This window comes from Zalophus californianus, chromosome 12 (assembly GCF_009762305.2).
Source record: "Zalophus californianus isolate mZalCal1 chromosome 12, mZalCal1.pri.v2, whole genome shotgun sequence".
NCBI classification, from domain to species: domain Eukaryota; kingdom Metazoa; phylum Chordata; class Mammalia; order Carnivora; family Otariidae; genus Zalophus; species Zalophus californianus.
This window is the reverse complement of record NC_045606.1, coordinates 83,221,071-83,248,978: the sequence shown is the minus strand read 5'-3', so window position 1 is coordinate 83,248,978 and position 27,908 is coordinate 83,221,071. Positions and strand designations below refer to the sequence as shown.

The following is a 27,908-nucleotide window of genomic DNA, read 5'->3' as shown; positions in this document are numbered from 1 at the left end:
TGGGGAGTCTGACTTGGGGCTCCATCCCACAACCCTGAGATCATGACCTGAGCCAAAATCAAGAGTCAGCCTCTTAACCAGCTGAGCCACCCAGGTGCCCCATAAATACATCTTAAAAAAAAAAAATTAAAAAAAAATAAAAAGTTTTAATAACATTCTTTTCTGTGGGAATGAATTAAAAGGAAAAAGCATGTTTAAGTTAGAGTCCCCTCTCCAGTTTTAAATAAGTCTAACTCACCCATGGCTTATAGACTACCAGGAAAAATCATTTAGTTTTTTCATTCACATTTGGACTTATGGATTGATTATTATTCCTTTGAATGAAATTTTGGAAGAGAGAAAAATCAGTCATGGAGTTTGTGTTTTGTTTTGTTTTGTTTTTACCTTGGAAAACACCTAGACTAAATTTGGCTCTGGGGGAGATGCTTCAGCTTTTATGGGGATTATGACAAGAAGAAGGCTGAATGAGAAGGGTCTGGGCCTTCTATTCCCACTTTAGCTACTTTTTTAATAAATGTATTTTATTGGAGTTCCAAGTTAAGATTTTATTTAATAAAAGAAGGGGTCGGTAGGCTTTTGCAACTATTTAAAAAATGAAAGAAAGGCAAACTAACTTACTCTTCTGTTCAAAGCACTCAAAATTTTACAGATGAAGAAACTGAGGCCCAGAGATAATACCTTACCTAGCTCATAGATTCTGTTATGCTATAACTAGAATCAGATCTCTAATTTCAGCCCATTCTTACAAAAAAAATTGTCTGTTTCTCACACTTCTCTGATGATAAGAATTGCTTACGGTACTTATCAAAAATAAAGGCTGTCCTTGACATGCTAGATCAGAACCTCTGGGAAGTTTGAGAACCATTGTACTGTGCTATATAAAAATAGCTTTGGCATTGGCTTTGTGAAGGAGATTTTTTTTTTAAGTATTTGAAGAATTGGAAGGGGAGATGTATTTAAACATCTTTAAACCCATAGTCTGCTGAGGAGAAAGAATTTAATATTAACTTCAGTTATAAATGTTAGTGTGAAGGTCACTTTGTTGTCTAAGCCAAATAAAGAGAAACCGACCTAAATAACAAGATACTATAACTGAAAAAGCAGTGTTGATCTTTTTAAAAGAATGAAACCAGCCGGCTTCTTCTGTTAGTCAAATGATGGAGACCAATGAATTACCTCAGTTCAGCTTTTATTTTGTTTTGTTTGTATTTTTCTTTGTCTTGCAGGGACAGCACTTGTCCTAGCCAGGTTACCTTTGGATAAGATTACTGAATGCCTTAGTGAACTATGTTCTGTTCAGGTTATGGCATTGAAAAAGGTGAGTCCAATTTAAAAAGGGGTTTAGTACATGTATATGATGTTTACATGTTAGGAAGGAAAAGACAGAATTTACAGGTGATCTTTTATCTACCTAGACAAGCCAAAAGAATGAACTAGAAAGTTATTAAAATTAATAAGTCTGTCAAGGGAGCTGCATACATGGAATAAGTATTCTAAAACCAGTAGATTTTCACTATCAGTAATACAATTTAGAAGATATAATGGGGAAAATACCATTCAAGTTAGGAACCAAAACCATAACCTACCATGTTTCCTTCAAGAATATTGTAAAGTTGTCAACTCTTCTCAAGTTACATTTATAGTGCAATAATAGAATTTGACATAATGACTCTGAAGTTTATCTCTAATGATATGCTGGTAGAAACATTTAAGAAATTTTAGGAGCGAATAAGAAGTAACTTGCTTTATCTCTTAAAATTTATTATGAAGCCTTAGTCATTTTAAAGTGTTGTAATAAAAAAAAAGCAAAAAAGTGTTGTAAAAGAAAGTGAAATAAAGATATAGATTATATAATAATGTTACATATGATCTATATTATATAATGTATATAATGTCTATAATGTCTTGGTCATTATAAAAGTAAATGGGAAAAAATTAAATAATACTGTTTTCTACTCCACAGTGATCATGTAGTGAAATGTAGTAATATGCAGTCTTGGCTATGATGCAGTAAGGTGAAGGAAAGGAATTTGACAATATGAATTTAAAAGTTTGCACTATTTGAGTTTGCACCACCCTAGAAGGAAATAAGCAGAGATTGAGAGGGAAGTTGATGTAAGGGTGTATGTTGCAGTGCTTGCAGTAGGTATGTATGTGTAACAACAGGGTATTGATGCCTCTCTGTCTCTTCAGCTGTTGTCTCAGGAGCCCAGCAATGGTATATCCTCAGATCCCACTGTGTTCTTAGATCGCCTTGCAGTAATATTTAGGTAAGAAGGGAGACTGGTTCCCTGCCTTGGGTTAATGCTCAAATAAGACCATTGTGTATTGAAGAAAGCAAGTGTTGTTTTCCTAAACTTCAGGTACCGCCTATAATCTCTTCTGTTAGGAGACTGATAAGCCCATTACCCGAAATTTTGGTGCAAAGACAAATTCTAAGAATATGTTCTTGGCAGACCTCTGTCAAAAGATCCTCTAAAATGTAATTAAAATTTTTGGTCTCTAGATTGGTGATTATCAGACTTTAACATGCACCACAGCCATCTGGAGGGCTTATCAAAAACAAATTGCTGGGTCCCATCCCCAGAGTGTCTGATTCAGTTGAATTTTGGGTAGGACCCAAGAATTTACATTTCTTTTTTTTTTTTTTTTTAAGATTGTATTTACTTGAGAGAGAGAAAGAGAGAGAGAGCACATGAGAGGGGAGAGAGGGGATAGGGTCAGAAAGAGAAGCAGACTCCCTGCTGAGCAGGGAGCCTGATGCGGGACTCGATCCTGGGACTCCAGCATCACGACCTGAGCCGAAGGCAGTCGCTTAACCAACTGAGCCACCCAGGCGCCCCAGAATTTACATTTCTAATAAGTTCCCAGGTGATGCTGTTGCGGCTGCGTGCTATTCCAAGGACCACACTTTCAGAGCTATTGCTGTGTTTTATAGGGGTGCAAAAAAATCATGAAGCCTTTTCATTGATCAGGTGAAATTAATCCTTCTTTGAAGGATCTTTCTTTGAAGTCAAGAGGAGCCTAATGATTAAAAAAAGCACTTGAGTTTTGAGAGCTTTTTTTTTTTTTTTGGTTCTTTCCAGTTTACCTAGTTTTTCTTTGAGAGCTTTTTATAAATTGTCAGACCCATAGATATAACTGGAATATCAGGGTAGTTGTTATGTAAAAGCCTATGTGGAGTAAGTTAAAACTGAGGTGTGTTAGCTTATGTGTTCTTGTCAACAGGTTTTTCTTTTTAATTTGGTGCAATGCTTTTCTTATATAATCATGATAGCCCTGTTACATGACATTCTGGAATCCCAACCAACAGTCCTTATTTCACAATAAATGGAAGGAAAATCTGCAATAGATGGAAATCCCCCAATTTAAAGAAAATGAGATTTTTATTAAGTTGCTGTTGAGCTTATTGAAATTAAAAAATTTCTTTCTTTTAAAGAGGTTCGTAATCATACAGGATTTTTTTGCTGCTTTCTTTCAAATTAGTGGATTCTAGAACTAGACAAGTAATTGGATTTGACATACTGTGAGTGGGCCCATATCATATATCACTGGGTTCAGACTAGAACCATGAGAAACATCTTGGGTAGATTAGAATTTCTGAAGCTTTTGCCTTTTAATGCTGAGAGTGGAATAGTACTTTGTTTCTTATAGTGGATTTAGATAACCTCGTTTTTAATTAATATTTTTTATTAATTTAGAAGAGTACTTATTCTGGTTTTAAAGAGAAAAAAAAGAAAAAGATAATTGTAGTGCTCCACAACCCATGTTAAGCCAGAGTTAGATTGAGTCCCCATGCTTTAGTGGAAGTGGCTTAAAGGTGGCAAAAAAAGGGGGAATGATTTAAACTATGTGCTTGTGTTTGTTTGACTGAATTGAAGGAAAAAGTGTTGAGTCATAAATAACTTTATTATTTTGGTATTCTTTATGTGGTGACAATATTACCAAGTAAGCTAGCAGGGTTCGGGGCTGTGGCTCTTCAGTTAAATTGCTCTTCTTTTACTATTTTGGGTTGTTGCCTTTCCCCAGACACACCAATCCCATTGTGGAAAATGGACAAACTCATCCGTGCCAAAAAGTCATACAGGAAGTAAGTGCTTAACGGATGCCTGTGGTACAAGGCTTTCTTCCTTTTTCCTTACAAGGCTGTGGGTAACTAAAGTGAGAAGGTATTGTCTTCTAGGTCCATAGGAAGATTCAATTTGTTGATACAGTTGATACAGTTTAAATTTCAATGAATAGAAGAATTTATATTCAAATAAATATTTTTTACTTAAGATTTGATAAGAAAACAGACGTGGGGAAATGCACTCATAGTCCAGAGAAGTAGAGAGAGATTAACTATGTGAATCCTGGAGTTGCTAGGAGGCCTGATTAATACTAGCAGAATTTTTTTTTTGACAAAGCCATTTATCCCTCACGGCTTTTGTTTCCCCATTGTGAACACACTTCTACTTTTTTCACTGAGGGTAATATGAAGATCAAAAGGCATGTTTTGAGAAGTGCTTTTCAGACTTCAGGGGGGAAACACCAAGTATCCATAAGTGTTTGACAGTATCAAATAATGCCTTTTTATTAGCTGTGCCCTTTTGTTCAAAGAATTCCAAATCAGAACTGTCTTTAAACATCTATTCCTCTATAATTAATACTAATTCTTTTCATCCTAAATCAGGAATTCCAAAGTTTATCTTTTAGTGAAGTTAGACATGCTCTTCTTCCTGTTCTAAAGAGTCACTGTGCTTCTCTTAAGAAGTGGTTGTGTTTTTAGTGATGGATAGCATATTGAGTACACACTCAACGCACTCATGCACACTAGATTCAGGCTACGTGTTTTCCTATAAAGAAAGCTTTTCCCAAATTATTTGAAAACCAAATCAGATGTTACCAACTTGGGAGCCCTTTTTTTTTTTTAGCCCTTAGTTGTTCACTGTTTTCTTTCTTGTGCTCTTGGACTTTTGACTCAGATATGGCCAGTTTTATCTGAGACTCTCAATAAACACCGGGCTGATAATCGGATTGTAGAGCGTTGTTGCAGGTGCCTCCGCTTTGCTGTTCGCTGTGTAGGCAAAGGATCTGCAGCCCTGCTTCAGCCACTGGTTACACAGGTAAGTTATTCCTGAGAGGGAAAATGTAAAGTGTACAGAATTTGAAGTAGGAGTCTTTATTTCTTTTTTAAAGATTTTATTATTTGGGAGAGGGTAGGGGGGGAGCAGGAGCGGGGGGAGGGGCAGAGGGAGAAGGAGAAGCAGACTCCCCGCTGAGCAGGGAGCCTGACTTGGTCCCTCTCCCAGGACCCTGAGATCATGACATGAGCTGAAGGCAGACGTTTACCTTACTGAACCACCCAGGCACCCCTGAAATAGGAGTCTTTAGAACAAAAACTTTGCTGATGAAATGAAACACTTTTGTATTTATTAAATTACAAACTCCAAAATATTTGAAAGAGATAAGTAGTGCCTATGGTATGTTGTCTCTGAGGGAAACTGCCTATAATCTATTCTGTATAGTAATAGTCTAAATAGTAACACATTTCCACTGTAAAATTAAGAAGAGAACGACTTTAATGTTCAGTTCTCATATACCAGCGCTAAGCATTTTTATACTAATTTTTCTTTTTAAAATGTGTCCCGTCAAATTTTGCTGTTTCTTGGCCGGCCCAAAGGAATTTTTTCTATCTCAACCACAGGTGATCATATAAGTCTGTTATTTGTCAAGAAATGTTTGACTTTTTTATAATCACCAAGATTGATATGTAATTATGATGGTGTGACTCAATCACATTCACATCAAGAACTATTCTATATACGAAGCCTGTAACTAGTAACTTAGATCACTAAGCAATTTGATGTTAACCTTACAGCAAAGCCAGGACTAGATTGAGGCAAGGCAAAGTGTCAACCTTGGCATTTGCAGGACTTGGAGCAAGTGCCTTCTTAGGTTTTGCATCCATGCATTGAGGGAAAATGCACAGCTCCAGGCTGGGCCACACCCACCTAGCCAGAAGTGACCTTTGTCTACCTGGACAGTATATCCATGGTGCAGATTTTAAGGAGGCAAACCCTCTGAAGAGCTGACCCTGACAATGAGTGCCCTCTTAAATTTTTTTAAATTTTAAATTTTATTTTTTAAGTAACTTCTACACTCAGCGTGGGGCTTAAACTCACAAACCTGAGATCCAAAGTCATATGTTCCACTGACTGAACCAGCCAGTTGTTTTTTTGTTTGTTTGTTTTTATTTGTCAGGGAGAGCATAAGCAGGGGGAGTGGCAGGCAGGAGAAGCACACTCATGTTGGGCAAGGGGCCTGATGCAGGACTCGATCCCAGGACCCTGGGATCATGACCTGAGCCGAAGGCAGACGCTTAGCCGACTGAGCCACCCAGGCATCCCCCCGCCTTTTTAAATAGAATTTGTACAATATATTTCTCTTCACTTGCATATTTTACCCACAACTTAACATTCTTTTTACAGGCTGCACTCAGCTTGATAATAATCACAATTCCTTTCAAACAAATAAGAAAAATTCAAAATCGTAAACCCATAAGAAAACAAATTAAAAATGTTGAAAATAAGTCACCCCTCCCATTAGGAGCAGTGTCCATTTGTACAATATATAGGGTTTGGGTTAGAATCTCTTTATGGATCAGGCACATGTTTTCACGACACCTTTATTCTTGCCAGTTTTATTAGCTCCTGCCTGGCAACTCTGCTGGTCTTGGAGGCGTCGGTTCCTTGGTGGCACCTGGGAGCTGAGGCGGGTGGGATGCAGGGCGGCCGGGCTGGTGGGGCAAGCAGGGGAGAGCAGCAGCTGCGTGCAAAGCAGAACCTGGGCTCGCTCTGTGCAAAGTCGTCAGAGAGACCAGAACAGCCAGGGCAAGGACAGACAGCGGGCAGAGGCTGGCATTTATTTACAGTTCAGCCTCCTGAGGATTGTGGTGATTGCCCCCAGAGATGTGACCCTGCCCTGCCTGTCTCTCCTAGGCACCTCATTCTTAAGGAAGCACGCACCCTCAAGTAGGGTCATGCTAGTGCAGTATCAGTTGGCATATGCACAGCCCTGCCTCCTTTGTATTGTAGATTTGATTAAAGTTTACATTTACTGTACCCTGAGGACACCATATGTTTGTACTGCATGCGTTTCCACCTTTGGTTATATGTCCTCTTCAGTGTAATACATTCTGGGTCAAACATAACTTGATTTAATGCCCCTTTGCTGTTAGAGGATGCCCTCATGACTTTGATTTTTTTTTTTTTATTCCTGCTAATTAAGTATGTGACCAACCCAGTTGAGTAGCACCTTGTATAGGAAATGTGTTCTAAAGACAGTATATGTGAAAAAATGAAAAGTATTTTTTAAAATTCAAAAATCAGAGGTCAGCAAACTAGAACCATTGGGCCTATTACCTGGTTTTATAAGTGTAGTTTTACTAAGAGGTTGCCATGCTTACTCATTTAAGTATTCTGTATTGGCCATTTGTGCTGTGGTGGCAAAGTTGAATAGACAGATCATATGACCAGCAACACCTAAAATTTTTACTATCTGGCCCTTAAAGAAAACGTTTACCAGCTCCTGACTTAAATCATTCATTATGTAGAGCATATAGTTTTGAGTATACAACACCAAATAGAGTCATAGCTCTCATCACATGTGGCCCATTCCATGGTATACGTTAATAATAAGAGTCAGTCACTTTGTCTTTCAGCCCCCACCACACTCATTGAGTTGAATTTATATAATAAAACCAGTACATTTGATTAAGCGTCCGATTCTTAGTATATGTGCTGCTGAAGCGAGCACTAAGCGTCCGATTCTTGATTTCAGCTCAGGTCTTGCTCTCAGGGTCATGAGTTCAAGGCCTATGTTTAAAAAAAAAAAAATCAATACATGTGTTGTGATGGCATTTTAAATAGATAAATGTGCAGATGCCTCTTAATTTTTGGAGGAGAATAGGGAAAAAATGCTGAACAAATCATTTAATTCAAATATGTATATTGTATTAACATTTTTATTCTCTTGAGATCCAGGTATCTTGAACAGAAACACTTTTTTACTTAAGAGTTTAAGTAGAGGGGTTTAGAAACAACTCAAAATTTAAACAGTGCTTTCACAGTTTCTTTCAGGATAAGGGTATTTGGTATTTTTAGCCCTGCTATAGCTATATATGCTTTCTTTCTTTTTTTTTTTTTTTTTAAGAGTTAACCTTTAATGCAAATAAGGACAACCTTTAGGTATTGGGATTTGTGCTAGGATTTTGCAAATAGCTTGGATGATTGCATCTTAACGGCTTCCAGCTCGAACTACATACAGCTCTCTTACAACATTGTCTTGGGAAGATAAAAGGTCAAAGGCTGGAAGGACTCTAAAAAGAGTACTTGAAAATTATTGAAAAATTGAGCCCTGTGTTTCAAAAAATGTTGCCAACAAGCTTTACTATGTTGTCTTAAAGAGAAGAAACCAGTCTGTCTCTGAATTTCTTCTTCCAGACAGTTTCCTAAGTTGATACTTAGGCAGGTAGAGAATTGAACAACTGGTTTCTCCCTTGGCAGATGGTGAATGTGTACCACGTACATCAGCATTCCTGTTTCCTGTACCTTGGCAGTATCCTTGTGGATGAATACGGCATGGAAGAGGGCTGTCGGCAGGGACTACTAGACATGCTCCAGGTCTGTTTTCCCTGGGGAGTATCTTGGAGGGACTAAAGCCCTGAGCGGTTTGTTCTTCACCATGTTTTGAATTCTCTTGCTTCTCATTGTTTATCCTCCAGGCGTAATAACAGAGAGGTAGAAACTTGCTAGTTGTTCTCTGGACAGACATGCCTGGGAGAATGAGAAATTGACCATATATGACTGTAAGGATCATTACAGCTACTACTGCCAAATTTATGCTCTCTAAAGATAATGGTTTTTTGAGACGTGGAAAAGGGAACAAATGGATATAAAACAAAAGATCTGTAAGCTCAAGCATGATTCTGTTTTTAGGTTCTTGCCTAGAACAACCAGTGAACTAACTCACTTATTAGCAGGGATGGTCATAGGGTAAATAGCAGGCATTGGAAAAGGCTCTTGATACACTGCTTTTTTCCCCTCCTAGTCATAGGGAGGAAAATATATTAGGGAGTTAATGATGCTCCTTTTCACAAGATGTCTTGCCCTTTAAAATTGACATTTCATGTGACACCTGGGGGGTGTTAAGTGTCCGACTCTTGATTTTGGCTCAGGTCATGATCTCAGGGTTGTGAGATCGAGTCCCACATCAGGCTCTGGGCTGGGCATGGAGCCTGCTTAAGATTCTCTCTCTCCCTCTGCCCACCACCCCCACTGGCACGCTCTCTCAGAAATAAAATGGACATACTATCCTTAAAACTTGAAAAAAAAGTTCATGTACTCCTTTAGTGGACTTGACCATATCTAGTACATAAGCAGCCTTTACTTTCAGAAACTTCTAAAATTTTCTTTTTTTTGAGAGAGAGAGAGAGACAGAAAGCAAGCTGGGCAGGGAGCGTGGGAACAGGGAGAGAGAATCTTAAGCAGGCTCTCCGCCTAACATGGAGCCCAACACAGGGCTCACTCTCATGACCCTGAGATCATGACCTGAGCCGAAATCAAGAGTTGGATGCTTAACTGAGCCACTCAGGCGCCCCCGGAAACTTCTAAAACTTTGAGATGACATCTGTCCAGTTTCATCAACGAAAATTTATACCCTCAACCCTTTCTGAAATGTGGACTTCATATATGAAAACTCTATCAGTTGAGAAAGATTTCTCTCTTCCTTTTCTTGATCTGATTCTCATCATAGTCTTTTTCTTTTCCCACTTTGCTTCCCCCACTTTATTCCTTTTGTATATGTTGTGATATTTAGCAAGCCTGAATGCTGTTGGATTTATATACTAGCATTTATTTAAAATCACTGTTCTGTTTTAGGCACTGTGCATCCCTACCTTTCAGCTGCTGGAACAGCAGAATGGGCTCCAGAATCACCCTGACACTGTGGATGACCTGTTCAGGCTGGCCACCAGGTCAGTCCTTCTGAAGAGCAACCCTTTCTTTTATTGCTTATCCCCATCACTGCTTCGTCTTGTCATGTAACACTTGACTGTTTGCTTCTCTATAAAATGAGGTTAGTGAAGTATAGGTAGGTTAATGATTCATAGCCCTAAGTTAAATTGTGAACCAGAATATCCCTGTAAGTGAGGAAAAGGAGTTGGATGGGAGCAGGGTAAAGCAGCTGGGTTTCTGTCACAAAGGAGAGAACATGGACAAGACAATTAAAACCAACTTGGTAAAAACATTTGACTAGAAAATCTCTAGAATCCCCTGTAGTTTTAACTTTCTGTGCTGCTCTGATGACATGTTCCACTTCAGCTTTTTCCTTTAGGAAGCTTCGCATCCTTTAGATATAATCACATCTCAGAGTAAAAAATTCTTAGGATTTTAAGGTGCCTTAGAAGTTATCTTGTTTTGCACTTCTTGGTTCTGCACCCAGCTTTCCACCCCAGTTTTTGCTTAAATTTCCCTTTACCAGTAACACTGACTTATATTATTGCCAAACCTTTGAATTCCTTCTTTAGTCCCAAGCTAAGGAATTTGAACCAAATCAGTTAGTGAACATAGAAGCATTTAAAAATTATGAAAAATAGATTATTATATGTAATTATACATTTAATACATACCTTATCACAAATGCGAAATAGTATTGACTATTTCAGGATTGTATGTCGAACGCTTTTTTGGTTAGTTTTTGGACAAGTTAGAAACACCTTTGTTGTTGTTGATACGGGAGAACATTGGGTGGACTCTCCAGTCTCTCTTTTCCCAGTGTGTGTTCCTTGAAAAACTGATCCCCAGAGATGCTCTTTGCACAAATAAGCATTGTGAAGTAAATTTGGAAAATATTGTATCTTTTTTGTGGAGATTCTCCATGTACATTAAAGGGTCTGAGAAATCTTGTGGGACATTGAGTGTAAAGTTTAGAGAGTTCCCATATGCCAGTGCTCACCTGCCCCCGCCATGGCCTCCCTCACCGTCAGCATCCCCCACCAGAGTGGTCCATTTGTTGGAATTGATGAACCTATATTAATATGTCATTATCACCCAAAGTCTATAGTTTACATGAGGATTCACTCTTGGTGGTGTACCGTTTGTGGATTTGGACAAATGTGTAATGACATGTATCTACCAATATAATACCATACAGAATAGTTTTAATACTGTAAAAATCCATGTGTTCACCTGTTCAGCCCTCCCTCACCCTCTAACTGCTAGCAACCACTGATTTTTTACTGTCTCTATCCGTAGTTTTGCCTTTTACTCTGGCTGCTTATAGAGCCTAATCCTGTCATTTATATCTAGCCTGTCTTTCCACACCAGATTTATTCAGCGTAGCCCTGTTACCTTGCTGAGGAGCCAAGTGGTCATCCCTATCTTGCAGTGGGCCATTGCCTCCACTACCCTGGACCACCGGGATGCCAATTGCAGTGTCATGAGGTTCCTACGAGACCTTATCCATACAGGGGTAGCCAATGATGTAAGTATAAACATTGTACCTTGCTACTTTGCAGCTCATCACTTTTTACATCTCTTCCTCATTTCTTAGGGGAAAACCAGATTCTTGTTATTTGATCTATATTGGTAGGTACATACCATTCACTAACCAAAACATTAACTATTAGATTTAAGACAGCCTCTACTAGGTGCTGTAAGGTATATATTAACAATCTAAAAGTATTTCTCCTCCCATGTCATTCAAGGTTTAGTAGAAGAGATACACAGATATGAATATTTAAATAACAATAGGAAGGCAGTATTTGATTGCCAAATGAGTGATAAAAGTCATGATTGCTATGAGATCAGAGGAGGGAAAACTCCTTGGTCAGAAGTGGGTTGGGATTGGGGCGCCTGGGTGGCTCAGTTGGTTGAGTGACTGCCTTCGGCTCAGGTCATGATCCCAGGGTCCTGGGATCGAGCCCCGCATCGGGCTCCCTGCTCAGCGGGAAGCCTGCTTCTCCCTCTCCCACTCCCCCTGCTTGTGTTCCCTCTCTCGCTGTCTCTCTCTCTCTCTCTCTGTCAATTAAATAAAAATTAAAAAAAAAAAAAAAGAAGTGGGTTGGGATTAATTTCTGGAAGAAGAGGGACTTCAGTGGGACCATCGGATATAGGTGGAATTTGGATGGATCAGAGAGGGGAGGATAGTCTTAACTGGGGCATAAATCACAGAGAAAGTCAGGATAGTTGGGCTGGAGTAGTAAAATGGTTCACAAAATTTTCAAGGTAGATTTGGCTAAATATGGATTAGAATTCAAGGTAATAGAGAACAGTGAAGGAATAAGCAACTATGTGAGTGGGCTAATTATTCAAGAAGTTTGGTCATAAAAGGAGAAAGAAAAAGAAGAAAACTAGATGTGAAAAGCAATTTATAAAAAGTTATTTCTGGGGCTCCTGGGTGGCTCAGTTGTTGAGCGTCTGCCTTTGGCTTGGGTCATGATCCCAGGGTCCTGGGATTGAGCCCCACATCGGGCTCTCTGCTCCTCGGGAAGCCTGCTTCTCCCTCTCCCACTCCCCCTGCTTATGTTCCCTCTCTTGCTGTCTCTGTCAGATAAATAAAATCTTTAAAAAAAAAAAAAAGTTATTTTTTTCAAGATATTAGAAATAAATGTATAGACTAGAGAGAGGAAGAAAATAAGGTTTTTTTGATAGAAAAGATTAGGTATCTGATAGAAGTCTTTGATTGTTTATTCAGTTAGTTTTATTTTATTTTATTTTTTTTAAAGATCATGGGATCGTGACCTGAGCCGAAGGCAGATGCTTAATGACTGAGCCACCCAGGTGCTCCAATTCAGTTGGTTTTAAAAAAGGAAATAGGAACACTTTATTTTTCTCTGAAAAATAATTAAAATTGCTACCTGTAACCTTTAGTCGTTGTTTCTCTTCTGCTTTCTATTCATGAAAAAATCTAAGGGTTAAGGTTAATCTCAGCTGAAATCCATGCCCATTTCCTTGATACTAAATTCTTGATATTTTCTTCCTAAGGACAGAACATTTTATTGGAGTCTGTGAATCTAGCTGTTATATATTATATATACTTCCTTTTCCAGGAAGGAGGAATTATTAGAGTGGAGAGTTGAAATTAGAACTCATCTTTTGCTCTTGTTTCCTTATAGCATGAAGAAGACTTTGAATTACGGAAAGAACTGATTGGACAGGTGATGAACCAGCTTGGACAGCAACTTGTAAGCCAACTGCTCCACACGTGCTGCTTTTGTCTCCCTCCCTATACCCTACCAGATGTGGCTGAAGTACTCTGGGAGATCATGCAGGTTGACAGACCGGTAAGATTGTTTTCAGGAAGAACCCATTCTCACAGTCCTTAAACTTTGGTCCCTGGAGGCAGACTATAATTTTGAAACCAGCTCTGTTGTATATTCATGGAACCTAATCTAGGCATATTAATTATTAGATGAAGGGGCCTATAGAAGGCCAGTAATTCATTGTGAGGTTTTTAAAGCATGTTGGTGTCACTGTCACAGGGTTTATATTACCTGAAGTGAATACTAAGCATTGAATTCAGCTGTGTGGCTGGCCAGTGAGAAATTTGTTCACTTGTGAGAGATTCCCATATATCAGTTACATAGTAGTACAGGTTATTCAAGAAGTGAATTTACTCCAAGCTCGTTAGATAGCACTGTATGGTTTTCCTTGGTAATAAATCTAGCCAGAGCATTTGGGGATACAGAAGCAGAAAATCAGCTCACAATATACACTTGGATTTCTCCTTTGGATTAACTTGCATCTTGTTTCAATTCTTGATCCAGGTCATTTATCACCTGAGCATGGAAGGTTTTTTTAGGCTATCCAGTATTTTCCAAATAATATCAGTACTGGGCCACATGATCACAAATCAAGTTATGTGTACTGCATGAAAGTTTTGAGCATAGTGGTAAAGTACACATAGCCTATACATTATTTTTTAAATAGTATTTATAATTTTTTTAATATTGAAAGCAGTTTAGAAAAGTGCACAGTTGGTTCTAGTTAAAGTGAGCTGTCTTCCAGAACTACAGAAAAATCCAGATGCACAAGTTTATTGTAACTTTTAAGTCCATATGCATCTTAATGTCGTCTCTTGCTTTGTATCATTGATGACATATGTTAGCCTCAACTTCAGCAGTTTCACAAAACAGAGTACACTTTTATGGTTAGATTCTGATGTTACTGAGCCAGAAGTTCTGCCTTGGATTTGTGTGTTCATCTCCAAAATTCAGTGATTAGTTTATATTAGTGAGCATCTGCTTTTCTTGATCTTTGGCTAAAATGAAAGGTGGTCATGTGTAGGGCAGATGCTTGATAAATTTCTAACATTTTCTTTAGGTTTATCTTCCAAAACAGCCACATGAACTTTTTTTTTTTTAAGATTTATTTATTTGAGAGAGAGAGGGGACGAATAGGAGGGGCAGAGGGAGAGGGAGAGAGACTCTCAAGCAGACTCCGAGCTGAGTGCAGAGCCCAACACGGGGCTCAATCTCAGGACCTGAGCCTAACGAAGAGTTGGACGCTTAACCGACTGTGCCACCCAGGCACCCCTAATTCTTCTATACCAAACTCTTGAGGCTCCTATGTGACTTTGGTTTCATCAGGTAGCTCTGTTCTTCCATGTAAGCTCAAGTGCTTCAGGAATGAATAGTATCTACAGGTCCTATTGCTAGTTGTTCAGCATGTTCTTTTTCAATCTAATATGGCTATATTTTTGTGTTTTCGTAAAGAAAGTACTCAGTAAACCCCATCAGTGCCAACAGGTTTAATTACAAAAGCACTTGACATGAGAAATAAAATTTCCATACTGTTAACTTTTTACAAACATACTTGTTTCCCAGGTATCAGAAAACTTACTATGTAAATTTAACTTTATAAAAACATTCTTGGGGTGCCTGGGTGACTTAGTTGGTTAAGCAGCTGCCTTCAGCTTAGGTCGTGATCTTGGGGTTCTGGGATCGAGCCCTGTGTGGGGCTCCCTCTCACAGGGAGTCTGCTTCTCTCTCTCTCTCTCTCTCTCAAATAAATGGATAAAAAAAACTTTAAAAAAATAAAAATAAAAACATTCTTATTTTGTAAACATATGGTTAAGTGCTAACAGAGGAAGAAAATTACAAAAGTAAGTTGAGGCAGGAACAGAAACCAGATATCCATGGGCTCATAAGAGTTTACTATATAGATAGATAACCACAGAATGGGTGTCAAAAAATTTAAAGTGATTGTTTTCTATAAACATCAACTTACAACTGAGTTTTTGTAAATGAACTCTTATATAAATACAGGTTGTCCGTACCCTGTAAACTGATTGAGATTCTAAGGATGTAAGCCCAAAGAAAATTTGCATTCTTGAGCACTTTCTTAATTTTGTACCATTTTCAAAATTCAACACACAGGAGGGATTTTTCAATAGAAGATGGCTTATCAGCTTTGTCATGTGACGTGAATATACGTGAATGTATTTAAACCCTTACCTTCTTTGTTGGATACCCATCTGTGGCAAATTTATTCAGTGCTTTCAACCAGATTTCTCAGATTCCTTTATTAGAAGGTGATGAGACCCATTGTGTGCTAGCTGACTAGTTTTGCTTTTTAGTTTCTTTTCTTATTCTTGGTTAGGGCTATATTGTAGTTAACTCATAGGCTGTTTTTGGATGCCAAAACTTTATCAGTTAAGGGTTCTTCCTGAATCTCTTGCCCCTCCTTGTTTGTCTTAGTAGAGTGTTCTCTTCCTTGGGGGCAACATTTGGAGAATTATGCAGGACTTCTTAAGCATTTATAATGTAATGTTTACTTTTGTTCCAGTTTGTTATCATAAATGAACATAATGGGGGAATATATAATGTTAAAAACTTAGTTATAAAAGGTTATTTTATTGCTGAAAACTACGACCAAGGTGTACATCCTACTTAAGAAAGGCATGGAAAATTTAAAGCTAACTCAAAGAACAGTTCAACTGAAAATAACCCAGAGGAAATCTCTGGAATTTGATTTTTAGTTTGAAGAGGAAGGAAGTAAGGGGTTTTTTTGTGCATATGAAAGGTATAAAGAGACTATGCTCAGATGTAAATAATATTCTTTTACAGCATTTTTTTTTAAAGATTTTATTTATTTATTCATAAGAGACAGAGAGAGAGGCAGAGGGAAAAACGGGCTCCCTGGGACTTGATCCCAGGACCCTGGGATCATGACCTGAGCCGAAGGCAGACACTTAACCATCTGAGCCACCCAGGTGCCCCTACAACATTTTTTTAAAAGATTTATTTATTTGAGAGAGAGAGAGTGTGCACAAGTCGGGGGAGGGCCAGAGGGAGAGAGAGAGAATCCCAGGCAGACTCCCTGTTGAGCAGTGGATCCCACAACCCATCAGATCATGACCTGAACCGAAACCAAGAGTGAGACGCTCAACCCACTGAACCACCCAGGCACCCCAATAATATTCTTTTAAGTAGCAACCAGAGTGAGCAACAAAATTTTCTGACCCAAAGAACAGGCAGGTATCACAAAGGAGCTGACTGGATATCACTATTCTACTGAGAGAGTTGACTTTAAAATCCTTTAGACCCTGGATTCATATTATTTATATATTCTCTGACATGTTTACTTAACTATACTTTTTTTTATTTTTAAGATTTTATTTATTTGACAGAGAAATAGCAAGAGCAGGAACACAAGCAGAGGGAGTGGAAGAGGGAGAAGCAGGCTTCCTGCCGAGCAGGGAGCCCGATGCGGGGCTTGATCCCAGGACCCTGGGATGGGATCATGACCTGAGCCGAAGGCAGATGCTTAATGACTGAGCCACCCAGGCGCCCCTTACTTAACTATACTTTTTGTCCTTGCTCTTTGTGGTACTGAACTTTTGCTGTAGGTTGCCTTTGATCTTTACACTCGAGTTTTCTGGCAGCTGTTTAATTTTTGAAATATTACAGAAGTTTAATGACAAACAGAACAATAGTCTCATCCAAAAGAGACTTCACTTCTAAGGTAGAGAAGGGCTGTCTGAAATGATGCCTGCTACACCTTTGAAGGGAAGTCTAGGTTTGCCTTTGTAGACTATTCCAAACCCCAGAGGGTTGGAAGGCCTAAAGATAGTAGTGCTTTTGTTAATTCCTTTCCTTACTTCCAAGTCGTGAAGAGCTGATGCTGCTGAGAAAAACCTGCAGGTTTTGTTATTACTTGTAGGGTCCAGTTGAGTAAGTCCTGCCTCCTCTTAAAACTCTTACCGTCTCTCTGCACAGACTTTTTGTCGATGGTTAGAGAACTCCTTGAAAGGTTTGCCAAAGGAGACAACTGTGGGAGCAGTCACAGTGACACACAAACAACTTACAGATTTCCACAAACAAGTCACTAGGTGAGTGATGTGAGGTTTTTTTTGGTTTTGTTGTTTTTTTTTTTAATGTGAACAGAAATGGGTGTGCAGAAAAAATATATCTTTGTTTCTTATACCAGATTTACCCAAGAGTATGTTTCTGTGTGCCTTTGTAAATTCACAACTTAGTGTCTGTTTAGCATTGACTTGCACAAATTGACATTAGATACCAGTCTGAGAGGAAATATCATCATGCCGTATAGGTGTGCATCAATTTTACTGTACAAATTTATTAACTGGTCTGGTATAAGATCTTAATGGGTAAGTGGAGGCGTTATCTCTTCCAAAAGAAAAATGCATTCATCAGTCCACTACCCTTCACAAGATCTGTCTTTATCTTTCTGAAGTCCTCTGTTCTCATCTGTATTCTGGGGTCAGGAATGCAGATGTGAATAGGCGAAGCATTAGTTGTAAAACATAGATGATGTAAATTGCAGTGAATTGGAAAATTTTCACTATGCCTAAAGATACTGAAATTCTAATGTCATGCAGGCCAAACAAAATCTCTCTCTGAGATGTATTAGGCCCATGAGCTGCTTATTTACAGCTTAGTAAAAATGTTAAGTATACATGAGTATTTTTTACTGTGAACCCATAGTAAACATTTTCAGTGTAACTACATAGTCTTCCTAATTACTACTTTATAGCCAGAAGGCATTACTTAATTTCCGTACAGTGCCTCTATTAGTAGACATTTAGATTATTTTTTAGTATTACGGGTAATATTAAAACCCTAGCCTTTTCCTTCTTTTGACTATTTTCCTTAAAATGCAATCACTGAATCAAAAGGTTATGAGATTTTTATGGCTTTTGGTAGTATTAATGGTAGCAATTTTGTAACTGTGTGCTACCTTACCCTGATAACGCCTTTTTATATATCTAGAATCTCTAGAATTTTGCCTAAATTTTAGGCATTGGCTTATATGCATACAGTAGTGGAATGATTTATGGGTCCAAGCATGAGTGTTGCAGTAAGGTTTGGTAATAGTGAAAAACACTGGAAATATTCTAATTGCTCATTAATAGAGAATGGTTAAATAATTAACAGAATGTAACTAAAGAGGCACTAAAAAAGGAGGAGCAAGAATATGCATGTCATACTACAGAAATTTATGTAAGTATATTATAAAGGGAAAAAATAACAGTATCATATAACCCAACTTGTACTGACAATTTTTTTTAACTTCTAATTGTGATAAAATACACATAGAATTTATTTTAACCATTCCCAAGTATACTGTTCAGTAGTGTTAAGCACATTCACGTTGTTTGCAATCAGTTTCCAGAATTTTTTTCATCTTATAAAACCAAAACTATACCCATAAAACAGCAACTCTCCCTTCTCCATTCCCTATCCCCCAGCAACCATCACTCTTTCTGTTTATGATTTGACTCTTCTAGGTACCTATATAAGTGAAATCATATGGTATTTGTCCTTTTGTGACTCAGTGTAATGTTCTCAAGGTTCATCCATGTTGTAGCATGCGTCAGAATTTCCTACCTTTTTAAGGCTGAATAACATTCCATTTTATGTATGTACCACATTTTATTTATTCATTCATCTATTGGTGGACATTTGGATTGCTTCTGCCTGTTGGCTATTGTAAGTAATGCTGTTATGAACATGGCTGTAGACAAATATCTCTTCAAGACCCTGCTTTCAGGGTGCCTGGGTGCCTCAGTCAGTTAAGTGTCCCAACTCTTGATACCTACTCCGGTCATGATCTCAGGGTTGTGAGATCGAGCCCTGCGTTTGGCTCTGTGCTGGGCATGGAGCCTGCTTAAGATTCTCTCTTTTTCTCTGCCCCTCCCCACCTTAAAAAAAAAAGAAAGAAAAGAAAGACCCTGCTTTCAATTCATTTGGATTGAAAAGAATTCCCAGCACTGTCCTTTTCCCCACTGAGTGGTCTTGGCACCCTTATTGAAAATCATTTTACCATATATGCGAGGGATTTATTTTGGGGCCCTCTGTTCTATTCCGTTGGTCTCTGTGTCTGTCTTTATGTCAGTACCATGCTGTTTTGATTACCATGGCTTTGTAATAATTTGGAATTGGAAGTGTGAGACCCCCAGCTTTGTTCTTTGTCCAAGGTTATTTGGAATATTCAAGGTCTTTTGAGACTCCATATGAATTTTAGGATAGATTTTTCTATCTTCACAAAAAATGTCAATAGGATTTTTGATAGGGATTGCATTGAATCTGTAGATCTCTTTGAGTAGTATTGACATCCTAACAAAATTGAGTCTTCCAGTCCACGAACAGGAGATGTCTTCGTATTTATTGGTGTCTTTAATTTCTTTCGGCAACATTTTGTAGTTTTTTACATTCTTTTTGATGCTGTTGTAAATGAACCAACTTGCACTTTTTTTAAAAGTTGTTTTATTATGTGTGTCGTATATATGCATAGCAAATTTCTGGAGAGATAGACAACTAAGACCAGGATGGCAGGGGCGGAAAGACTTTCACTTTTTATTTCATAACTTTCTGTACTATTTTCTTTTTTTTTCATGAGCATGTGGTATCCATTTATAATTAAAACCAGACCTAGTTTTTAAAAGGGGGAATGGGGTGCCTGAGTGGCTCAGTTGGTTAAGCGTCTGACTTCCCCTCAGGTCCTGATCTCCAGGTCTCCTCGAGCTTTGTGCTCAGCGGGGAGCCTGGTTGTCCCTCCTCTTCTGCCCCTCCCCCTGCTTGTGTGCGTGCCTGCTCTCTCTCCTCTTTCGTGCGCGCGCTCTCTCTCTCAAATAAAAATCTTTAAAAAAATAAAAGGGGAAGAAAATAAATTGTAGGTGATGGTATAAGAGCTAATCTTCTTTTCTGAGATTTAATTTCTTATCTTACTTTCCAAATGGTTTACTTTCTCACCTCCCAGAGTTTCTCCAATAACTTTGCTAATTTTTTAAAATTCCAAACCTATGAGTGCTGTTATTTTGTAGCTTACTAAAAGTAGCTTAACTTCATGTCCCAGAAGTATTACTGATTTTGGCCATAGATCATGTGACTACCTTCATGACCTATTTTGTCAGAAGGGAATTTCCCCTCCTCTAGATAGGTGTATATTGACTGGGATGGCTTTACAAAATTATTTTATTTCTTTTTACTGTGAATCTCCCCAGTAGAAGTAGTATTCCACCTCTAAGCAGTCTCAGGGAAAAGTAGCTTCTTTCTGCTTCTGTTTTGCTGTATTCCATCTAGTATTGGTCAGTAGAAGGGCAGGATCATTTTGGCTCTAATTTCCTTAAAGCAAATGAGAGGCTGGAGAGAACCCTCAAAGAACTAGGCTTAGAGTCAAGGATGTTGGCATGAAATCTTGCCACTTACTGAACCTCGGCCTATTTACTGTAAAATAGGCTTAGTACTACCTATCTTATTCATAAGGGGTTCTTAATGAGATATCAAGTGGAAATTTAAAGATTTGGTATGTAGTAGATGATCAGTGAATGTTAACTTTCTCCTTGGAAAAGAACCTGCTGGAATGTCGTTATGTACTTGCAAAGCTAGCTGGAGCATGTCTCCTGCCAGCTCTAAGGTAACCACCCACACATTCTAGAATAAGTCTCCACCAAACCTGTATTCCCTTATCTGGGCTAATCTGTGATAGGAAGAACCATAGAATACGTCTGAAAAGTCATGGACATTCCCTCATTTAAGGAAAATTGAGTGGCACAGAAAAGGAACCTAAATAAAGCAGTGCTACAAACAAAAATATCTGTGATCTTTGCCCTGTGATATGGGGAAATAAGGTGCACTACCAAGCTGGCCTACTTGGTCTCTCATTGTGGAATACATTTTGCAGTTCCTCCTATAGTAGGCGGTGGTGGGAAATGAACAGAAGAGGCAATGTCAAGGTACTAGAGAAAAGGTTTGAGATTGCTCACCTCCTTGTAGTAATTCTTTCTCTAGTATACGTTTTGCTCTTGAACCTTCTGTTCCATGCATGACTCAGTCTCCCTTTTGGTTGTAAGGTCCTATAATTCCTGCCTCAACATGCTGCTTTGTTTGCCATCCTAACAGGGAGGGTAAACTGGTTCAGTTTCATTTCAGCAAGTCCAAGCCTGTTTTTCAAATGGTACTGGTAATTAATTCCCTAACATTTTTAGTTGGTCACCTTAAAGAAAGCTGAGGTTTTTCATTTGAAATATCATTCTTGCTCTCCAAACACGACTAATTATGACTAGAAGAAATCCTGCCATCATTTCCCATGTCTCTATGTTGATGTTTATTCCCTGACTCTTAACACTTACATGAGAATCTCAAGGTCAGAAGATGTTGAATAAAGGAAGCATTGACTCTAGAGTTAATATCCAGTATGGGGGTGTCTTGCTCAAGTCGTTAGTTAGAGCTCGGTTACTCTCCATTATCCACGAACATCCGGTGAGAAGGGCTGTATTTCTCAGCACACCGCTAGGATTACGGGTCTTGAGGAACGGTCACCATAAAAGTATTCACAAGTATGGTGAAAGGATCAGGATTGTGGGACTAGAAGCCAGAAAATAGAATCTAAAAAAAATAGTGGCCATTTTTAGACTTTTTTTAAAGGTTTATTTATTTGAGAGGGAGAGAGAGATAGCGAGAGATAGAGCATGAGCAGCGAAGAGAGGGAGAAGCAGACTCCCTGCTTAGCAGGGAGCCCGACGCAGGGCTAGATTCCAGGACGCTGGGATCATGACCTGAGCTGAAGGCAGAGACGCCCAACCAACTCAGCCACCCAGGTGCCCCAGTAGTGGCCATTTTAAATAAATGAATGAAATGGGAAATAAATGCCAGAAGGACTGAGGTGGAAAACAGAAAATAGTTGTAGCTTCTAAGTTTGGTGTTTTGTTGTTGTTTTTTTTTTTAATCCATTTCTTTGGGCCTAATCAAGGACACATTAAACATTTGGCTGAGGCTCTGGACACCAGAGCAGTTGCAAACAGGACTGGGAGCAGAGCTGAGCTGACTTGAGATGCCAGGCTACCCCTCTTTCACCCTGGCTAACACAGTTCTCTGTAGTTGCATTCTGGTTTTGGTTTCTCCTGTGTCACAAGAGAGGTGAAGGATGGAGTTATCATTTCTCTTCTGTATTAAACCAAGGGTAGAAGAAGGGTAGAATTTAAAACATGTAAGGCATCAGAGTAGCAAAAGAATCTTAAGCCTCCATTGTTGCCCCACATTTAACTATTTCTTACTGTTGTAGTTCCTTATGATAACATGCCACACGGTGGCTTCTCTTGGGTTACATATCTTTTTCCTTTGTGACAGTTGGGAGCATGAGTGATATGTGCTGCTCACCCAACTGCCTCAATAGTCAGTATTGATTTGGAAATAGACTGAGGGAAGGAATGGTTGTATGGAAGCATGTTAAATTCACAAATGGCAGAATTTCAGTAAAACCAGAAGACTATCATTTTCATTACATTTTGGATGGAGAGAGACTGGAGAAAGTTTCTAGAATATCCTGTTGAGTCAAATCTTGGGGTCTGAATCAAGGTTCTTAATGATGTTTCAGACCTTATGATAGGTGGGGAAATCCAGATGTAGGCACTAAGGAGATAGCTCTCCTTTCATCTTTTCTGTGGAACCACGGTTAGCAGTTCCCTCCCCTGGTGTTTAACCATTACGAGGAGAAAGCTCTTCTAACATTGAATCTTAGGCGGTAGGCTCTGGTCCCTGAGTTTCTCTGAGCCAGAGAGTGGGCCACAGAAGAATGAGCATATTCAGGAGTTCTTCCTCTTCCAGGTACTATTTGTAGCTCAGCTTCATGTTCAGTTACCAGAACCTGTTCTGAAGACTGACACAGAGGAATGAAGGTGGGCATCAACTGGTTTCTCGGTGACAGTTTTGGACAAAGCAAGCCTTTTGGGAAGAAAAGGGTTAGGTGAAAAACCCCATCTCAGTGCTTGCCTGAGGACCAAGTCCTGCTTCCTCCCCCCTTTCTACATGCCTTAACCCTTTCCTCTATCCTCTCCATTCTCCTCCCACAGGAGGAAACCCTGAGCAGCCTGTCCAACTAGAGAATCAATGACTGATAGAGACGTAGTTGCCGGAATGGGCTTTGTAAACAAAATCTGCTTTTGGAAGAGAATGAGAAAACCAGGGTACCTAAGTTAGCTCAACTCATAGAGTTAAAGTTATCAGCCTTAGGTGAATATGCTTGCTTTTTTTATTTGGGGGTTCTGGCTTTCTTCTATTTATGTCAGGGACTTCAACCAAGTGTTGAACTGACTTAATCCTCCAAACATTCATTATAAGGTAGGTAACAAATGCGGCAACAAAGCAGGTTGGTAACTCGCCCAAGAGTGGTGGAGCCAAGATTCAAACGTACAGTTTTTATCCACAGCCACTCTTTAGGGACCATACAGCTTATAATTATTCTCACATGCAGTAGTTAGTATTTGCCTTGAGTTACAGAAAGATCAGAAGCAGAATCAAGAGACAATGGAGAGAGCTTCAAGCAGAGCTAGGATAGTTCTCAGTGGACCTCAGTGTTGTGGTTGTTTGCAGCATATTAACATCTTTCTCATCAGGGGCCAACCTACCTTTTCTTTTCTAGTGCTGAGGAATGTAAACAAGTTTGCTGGGCCTTGCGAGACTTCACCAGGTTGTTCCGATAGCTCACACTCCTGAACTGTGCCTGTCACCCAGGTGAGTGGTTATAGTTCCTGGCTTTTCCCCCTCGCTGTCAGGAGCGCTTGGGATGGCATAGGTTTTTTTGTTTTGTTTTGTTTTGTTTTTTAAGATTTTATTTATTTATTTGAGAGAGAGAGAGCATGAGAGGGGGGAGGGTCAGAGGGAGAAGCAGACTCCCTGCTGAGCAGGGAGCCCGATGTGGGACTCGATCCCAGGACTCCATGATCATGACTTGAGCCGAAGGCAGTCGCTTAACCAACTGAGCCACCCAGGTGCCCAGGATGGCATAGGTTTTAATGCCCATCATGGGACTTGTACTATAGCTAGTTAGGGAAGGACTTAACAGTTTAACACTGCTGAACAGTTAAGAAAGGACCCTGGTTTGCTTGGGCCCGGGCAACCAGGTAATTGCCAGCTGCTTTTGGATACCATCTTCACCCCCATAGGAAAGTTATTATTGTAGGAGATCTCAAAAAAAATTCCTCCTTTCATCCCCTTACAGACACTTTAGGATGGTAAGTGTGTATGTTAACAAATAAGTATTTTTAACCTGGCTACTTTGGTGAAAACGGTACTGACCTAAAGCTGACTGTGATTACATTGACACCATTCTCCTAAAACTGACCTTTTGGATTTAATGAGCAAAGATGCTTATTCTTAACACTTTTACAGTCTGAACACTGAAATGCCAGGTTCTGCCCAAGGCAAGAGGTAGAGGAAAGGAGGTAGCATCTTTGTCTAGCTCCCGATCACCGGTTTTTCTCCATGTGCTTCCTGACTCCTGGTTCTGCAGCAAAACAAGAATCTTAGCTGAGGACAGAAAGAACTGGGTAGTGGGATTTGGGTGCCAATTTCTTGACTGAGAGAAGAAAGGCAGTTCTCTTAAGCACCCGCACCCCCCTTTGAGGTCTTAGGCAGTATTTAATTGTCCCACGAGACAGTTCTCAATGAATGTACAGCACCTCACTCGTGGTTTCTGTCATTTAATGTAGTAGTAGATGAAGGCACTCTGCAGCTGTGCCCCTCACCCACACCAGAAATTATTTCTAAATTTTATTCTTTAGTGAGTAGTGATATCATTTGGGATTCTCAAGTTTTGTAGTGTTGGTAATAGCTAACATTGATACACATAGGCTTATTCATGGACAGCTGTGGATGCTTGTTGGCTAACATTTATGGAGCCCTTACTGTGTGTCAGGTACTGTTCTAAGTGCTTTGTATGTATTAACTCGGATAATCCTGAGGTGGTTCTCTGGGTTAGTCACCATTATTATTTCCATTGTACAGGGGAATAGAGGTTCCAAGATGTTAAACGATTTGCTTGATGTCACAGTCAGTAATTGATAGATATGCTGGTGCCAGAGCCTTTACTTTTAACCGGTCTACTTCATACATTCACATAGTACCGTTTTCATACAGACTAAATCAGTGGTGTTTAAACTTTTGTTAGTAGGCAAAGTCTTCCTTCAGAATAAACTCTTGCATGAAACCCCAGTATTTAAATGGACTAAAGTAGAGATTTTCTGGTTGGTTTGGGGTGGGCAGCCCGGACCTGCTGGCTCACTCTTTCCCCCCCACAAAGCATCCCTACTTTCCACAGCACACTCAGAAAAGGACCGCAGGCAGTATCCGTTACAGCAGTAGCTCTCTTGAAATCACAAGTAAAAACTCCAACTTCTTTTTTTTTTTGCTGAGTTCTTATGGCAGAGGCCAGAATGAGGTACCTGAGCAAATATGAAAACTTCTACCTTTTTAGAAGAAGCTATTATCTCCTGAACCACAGTTATTGACGGTCTTCTCTCTTTTGTCAGGAATGTCTTTAATTAGAAGACAGGAAGAAAACAAAAACCAGACTGTGTCCCACAATCAGAAACCTCCATTGTGGCAGAGGGGCCTTCACCGCCACCACGGCGTCCCGCCAGACAGGGAGAGACTCCAGCCTTCAGAGGCCGTCCTGAGGAGTTCCTGTTTGGGGGTGTGAGGGAAAATCAGTGCGGTTTAAAAAAAAGATGGCTGCGGCCTGTCCGGCGTGGTGGGAGGGGAGCTGGTTTCCTGGTGAACTTGTTTCAAAGGAAAAATAATTTTAAAGAAATAAAAAAGGAAAAAAAGGAAAACTAAACTGAAACCAGAACTGAAACGTTCACTTGGTAGCAGTGACACGCACACACACACGTACCTATACACACATGCTAATACGCATGTGCACACGGAATAAAGTACAAACTTTTGTGAAACAAACCATTTACTTAGGGAAAATGGGAATTCAGACGACATAGCTGCAATTGGAAGGAAAGGGTCAGGATCATCTCTTAAGGTTTTCTATTGTTTTTTCCTCTTTCTCTCCCACCCTCCCTTCTTTCCCTTCCTCTTTTAAAGAAAATGAGTAGAAATTTCTCCCACTCTCCCCAGCATTTCTTCCCACCTCTAGAGTTGTTCCGACAAGGAGGAGCCTGTTTGTTTTATATCATGGTCACATCAGTGATACCAGGACCTGCCAGGGCCAAAGTTCATGTATATTCCCAGCCCTGACCCTATCCAGTCTCTAAATCCATTTCCAATCCATATTGGGTTGTCATCGGCCTTGGAGAGAAGAGCCAAAATTAGGGTGAGTGGGATATAAATGTATATTCTAAGTTTTAGGTTTTTTTTAAGATTTTTGTGTTTTTTAGTTAATTTTTCACCCACAAACATGAGAGAGGACAAAAAAAAAAGGGTGGGAGTATGGGGGAAAGTGTTTACAGGGCTAACTGTATTTTACTAAAAAAAAAAAAAATGTGGAAATTATTTGACTTTCACTGGGGGGTGAGGCGGGAGAGGGAAGCCCAAAACAGATCTTAATGTTTTAAAGGAGTTGCGGCCCTGCACAGGTGTTAGATATGAGGGCACTGTTCTGTCTGGTGTTGTAGCCATCTCAAGAACAAATCAACGGCAACAAAAAAAAACAAACCAAAAAAAAAAAGAAAAAAAAGAAAACAATAAATTTTTAAAATTTAATCAGTCTTTGTTTTTTCCTTCCTTCCACTGCCTCAGAGCTCTGAAATGATACAGCTAGACTGCGTGAGGGAGCGGACTTAGCCCTTACCTGGGAGACAGCTGGAGATGGAGTTTAAATGGCGGGCTCTGCCCTTGATGCCACGGACCCTCCATATTTCAGGGGAGTGGCTCCTTCTGCATCTTTTATTTTAGTTCACCCTAAAACTCCTCATGCTGCACTTTATCCTTTCATACAGCCTCGGTGGGAGAGAGAATGGGTCCCTCAGCACGTTAAACAGAAATGTGGTACGTATATTCTTTCCACAACAGCCATCCAAGTAGACTGATCCCTAACCCAGTGAGTACAGTGTTTGGTCTTTGAAAAAAAGAAACCTGTATTGCAGTATCATTGACATAGAATAAGCTGCACATGTTTCAGTTACACAGTTGATAAGCTCTGACATAGGATACACCCGTGAAACCATTAACACAAGATAGTGAACATACCTTTACTCCCAAAGTTCCCTCATGCCTCTTACCATGCTCCAGTAGCCACTGATCTGCTTTCTGTCACTGTAGATTAGTTTGCATTTTCTTTAGTTTTATATAAATAGGATCACGTAGTATGTTAAAGTATTGGTTTTTGAGCTAATAAGCTTGACTGCGGAGCTCTATACAGTATTTAGAATCCATGAAACAAACCTTCCTGCATAACATCAGTTGTACTCAGAGTTTGACTTGGACAGGATTTTAAACTGCACACATTTAAAGATCCACGCCCTTCCTTCAGCTAGCTTCCTCCTAGAAAGCAAAGCCAGCCAGTTGAGAGCTTATGGAGCCCCACTGACTCATCAGCCTGGAAAGGCAGGCCCTTCTTCTTTTGTGGCCTCATAGATGAAGGGCAGGTGCTAGGGGAAAGAGGGTCAGTTGATAC

At 39.5% G+C, this 27,908-nt stretch overlaps 1 protein-coding gene across 2 annotated transcripts in view; it reads left to right on the top strand.

Annotated features, from left to right (window-relative positions):
- The window catches only part of TNPO3 (transportin 3), a 79,591-nt gene extending 52,596 nt beyond the window's left edge, over window positions 1-26,995 (top strand). For both annotated transcript variants that reach the window (XM_027573635.1, XM_027573637.2), the window contains 11 exons: window positions 1,227-1,318; window positions 2,194-2,270; window positions 4,030-4,090; window positions 4,965-5,105; window positions 8,547-8,663; window positions 9,921-10,015; window positions 11,367-11,523; window positions 13,157-13,324; window positions 17,261-17,373; window positions 23,925-24,016; window positions 25,813-26,995. In XM_027573635.1, the coding sequence (XP_027429436.1) occupies window positions 1,227-1,318; window positions 2,194-2,270; window positions 4,030-4,090; window positions 4,965-5,105; window positions 8,547-8,663; window positions 9,921-10,015; window positions 11,367-11,523; window positions 13,157-13,324; window positions 17,261-17,373; window positions 23,925-23,985 (1,082 nt within the window). In that variant the 3' untranslated portion in view covers window positions 23,986-24,016; window positions 25,813-26,995. The remainder of the gene's footprint in view (window positions 1-1,226; window positions 1,319-2,193; window positions 2,271-4,029; window positions 4,091-4,964; window positions 5,106-8,546; window positions 8,664-9,920; window positions 10,016-11,366; window positions 11,524-13,156; window positions 13,325-17,260; window positions 17,374-23,924; window positions 24,017-25,812) is intronic.
- Window positions 26,996-27,908: the final 913 nt, after the last annotated feature.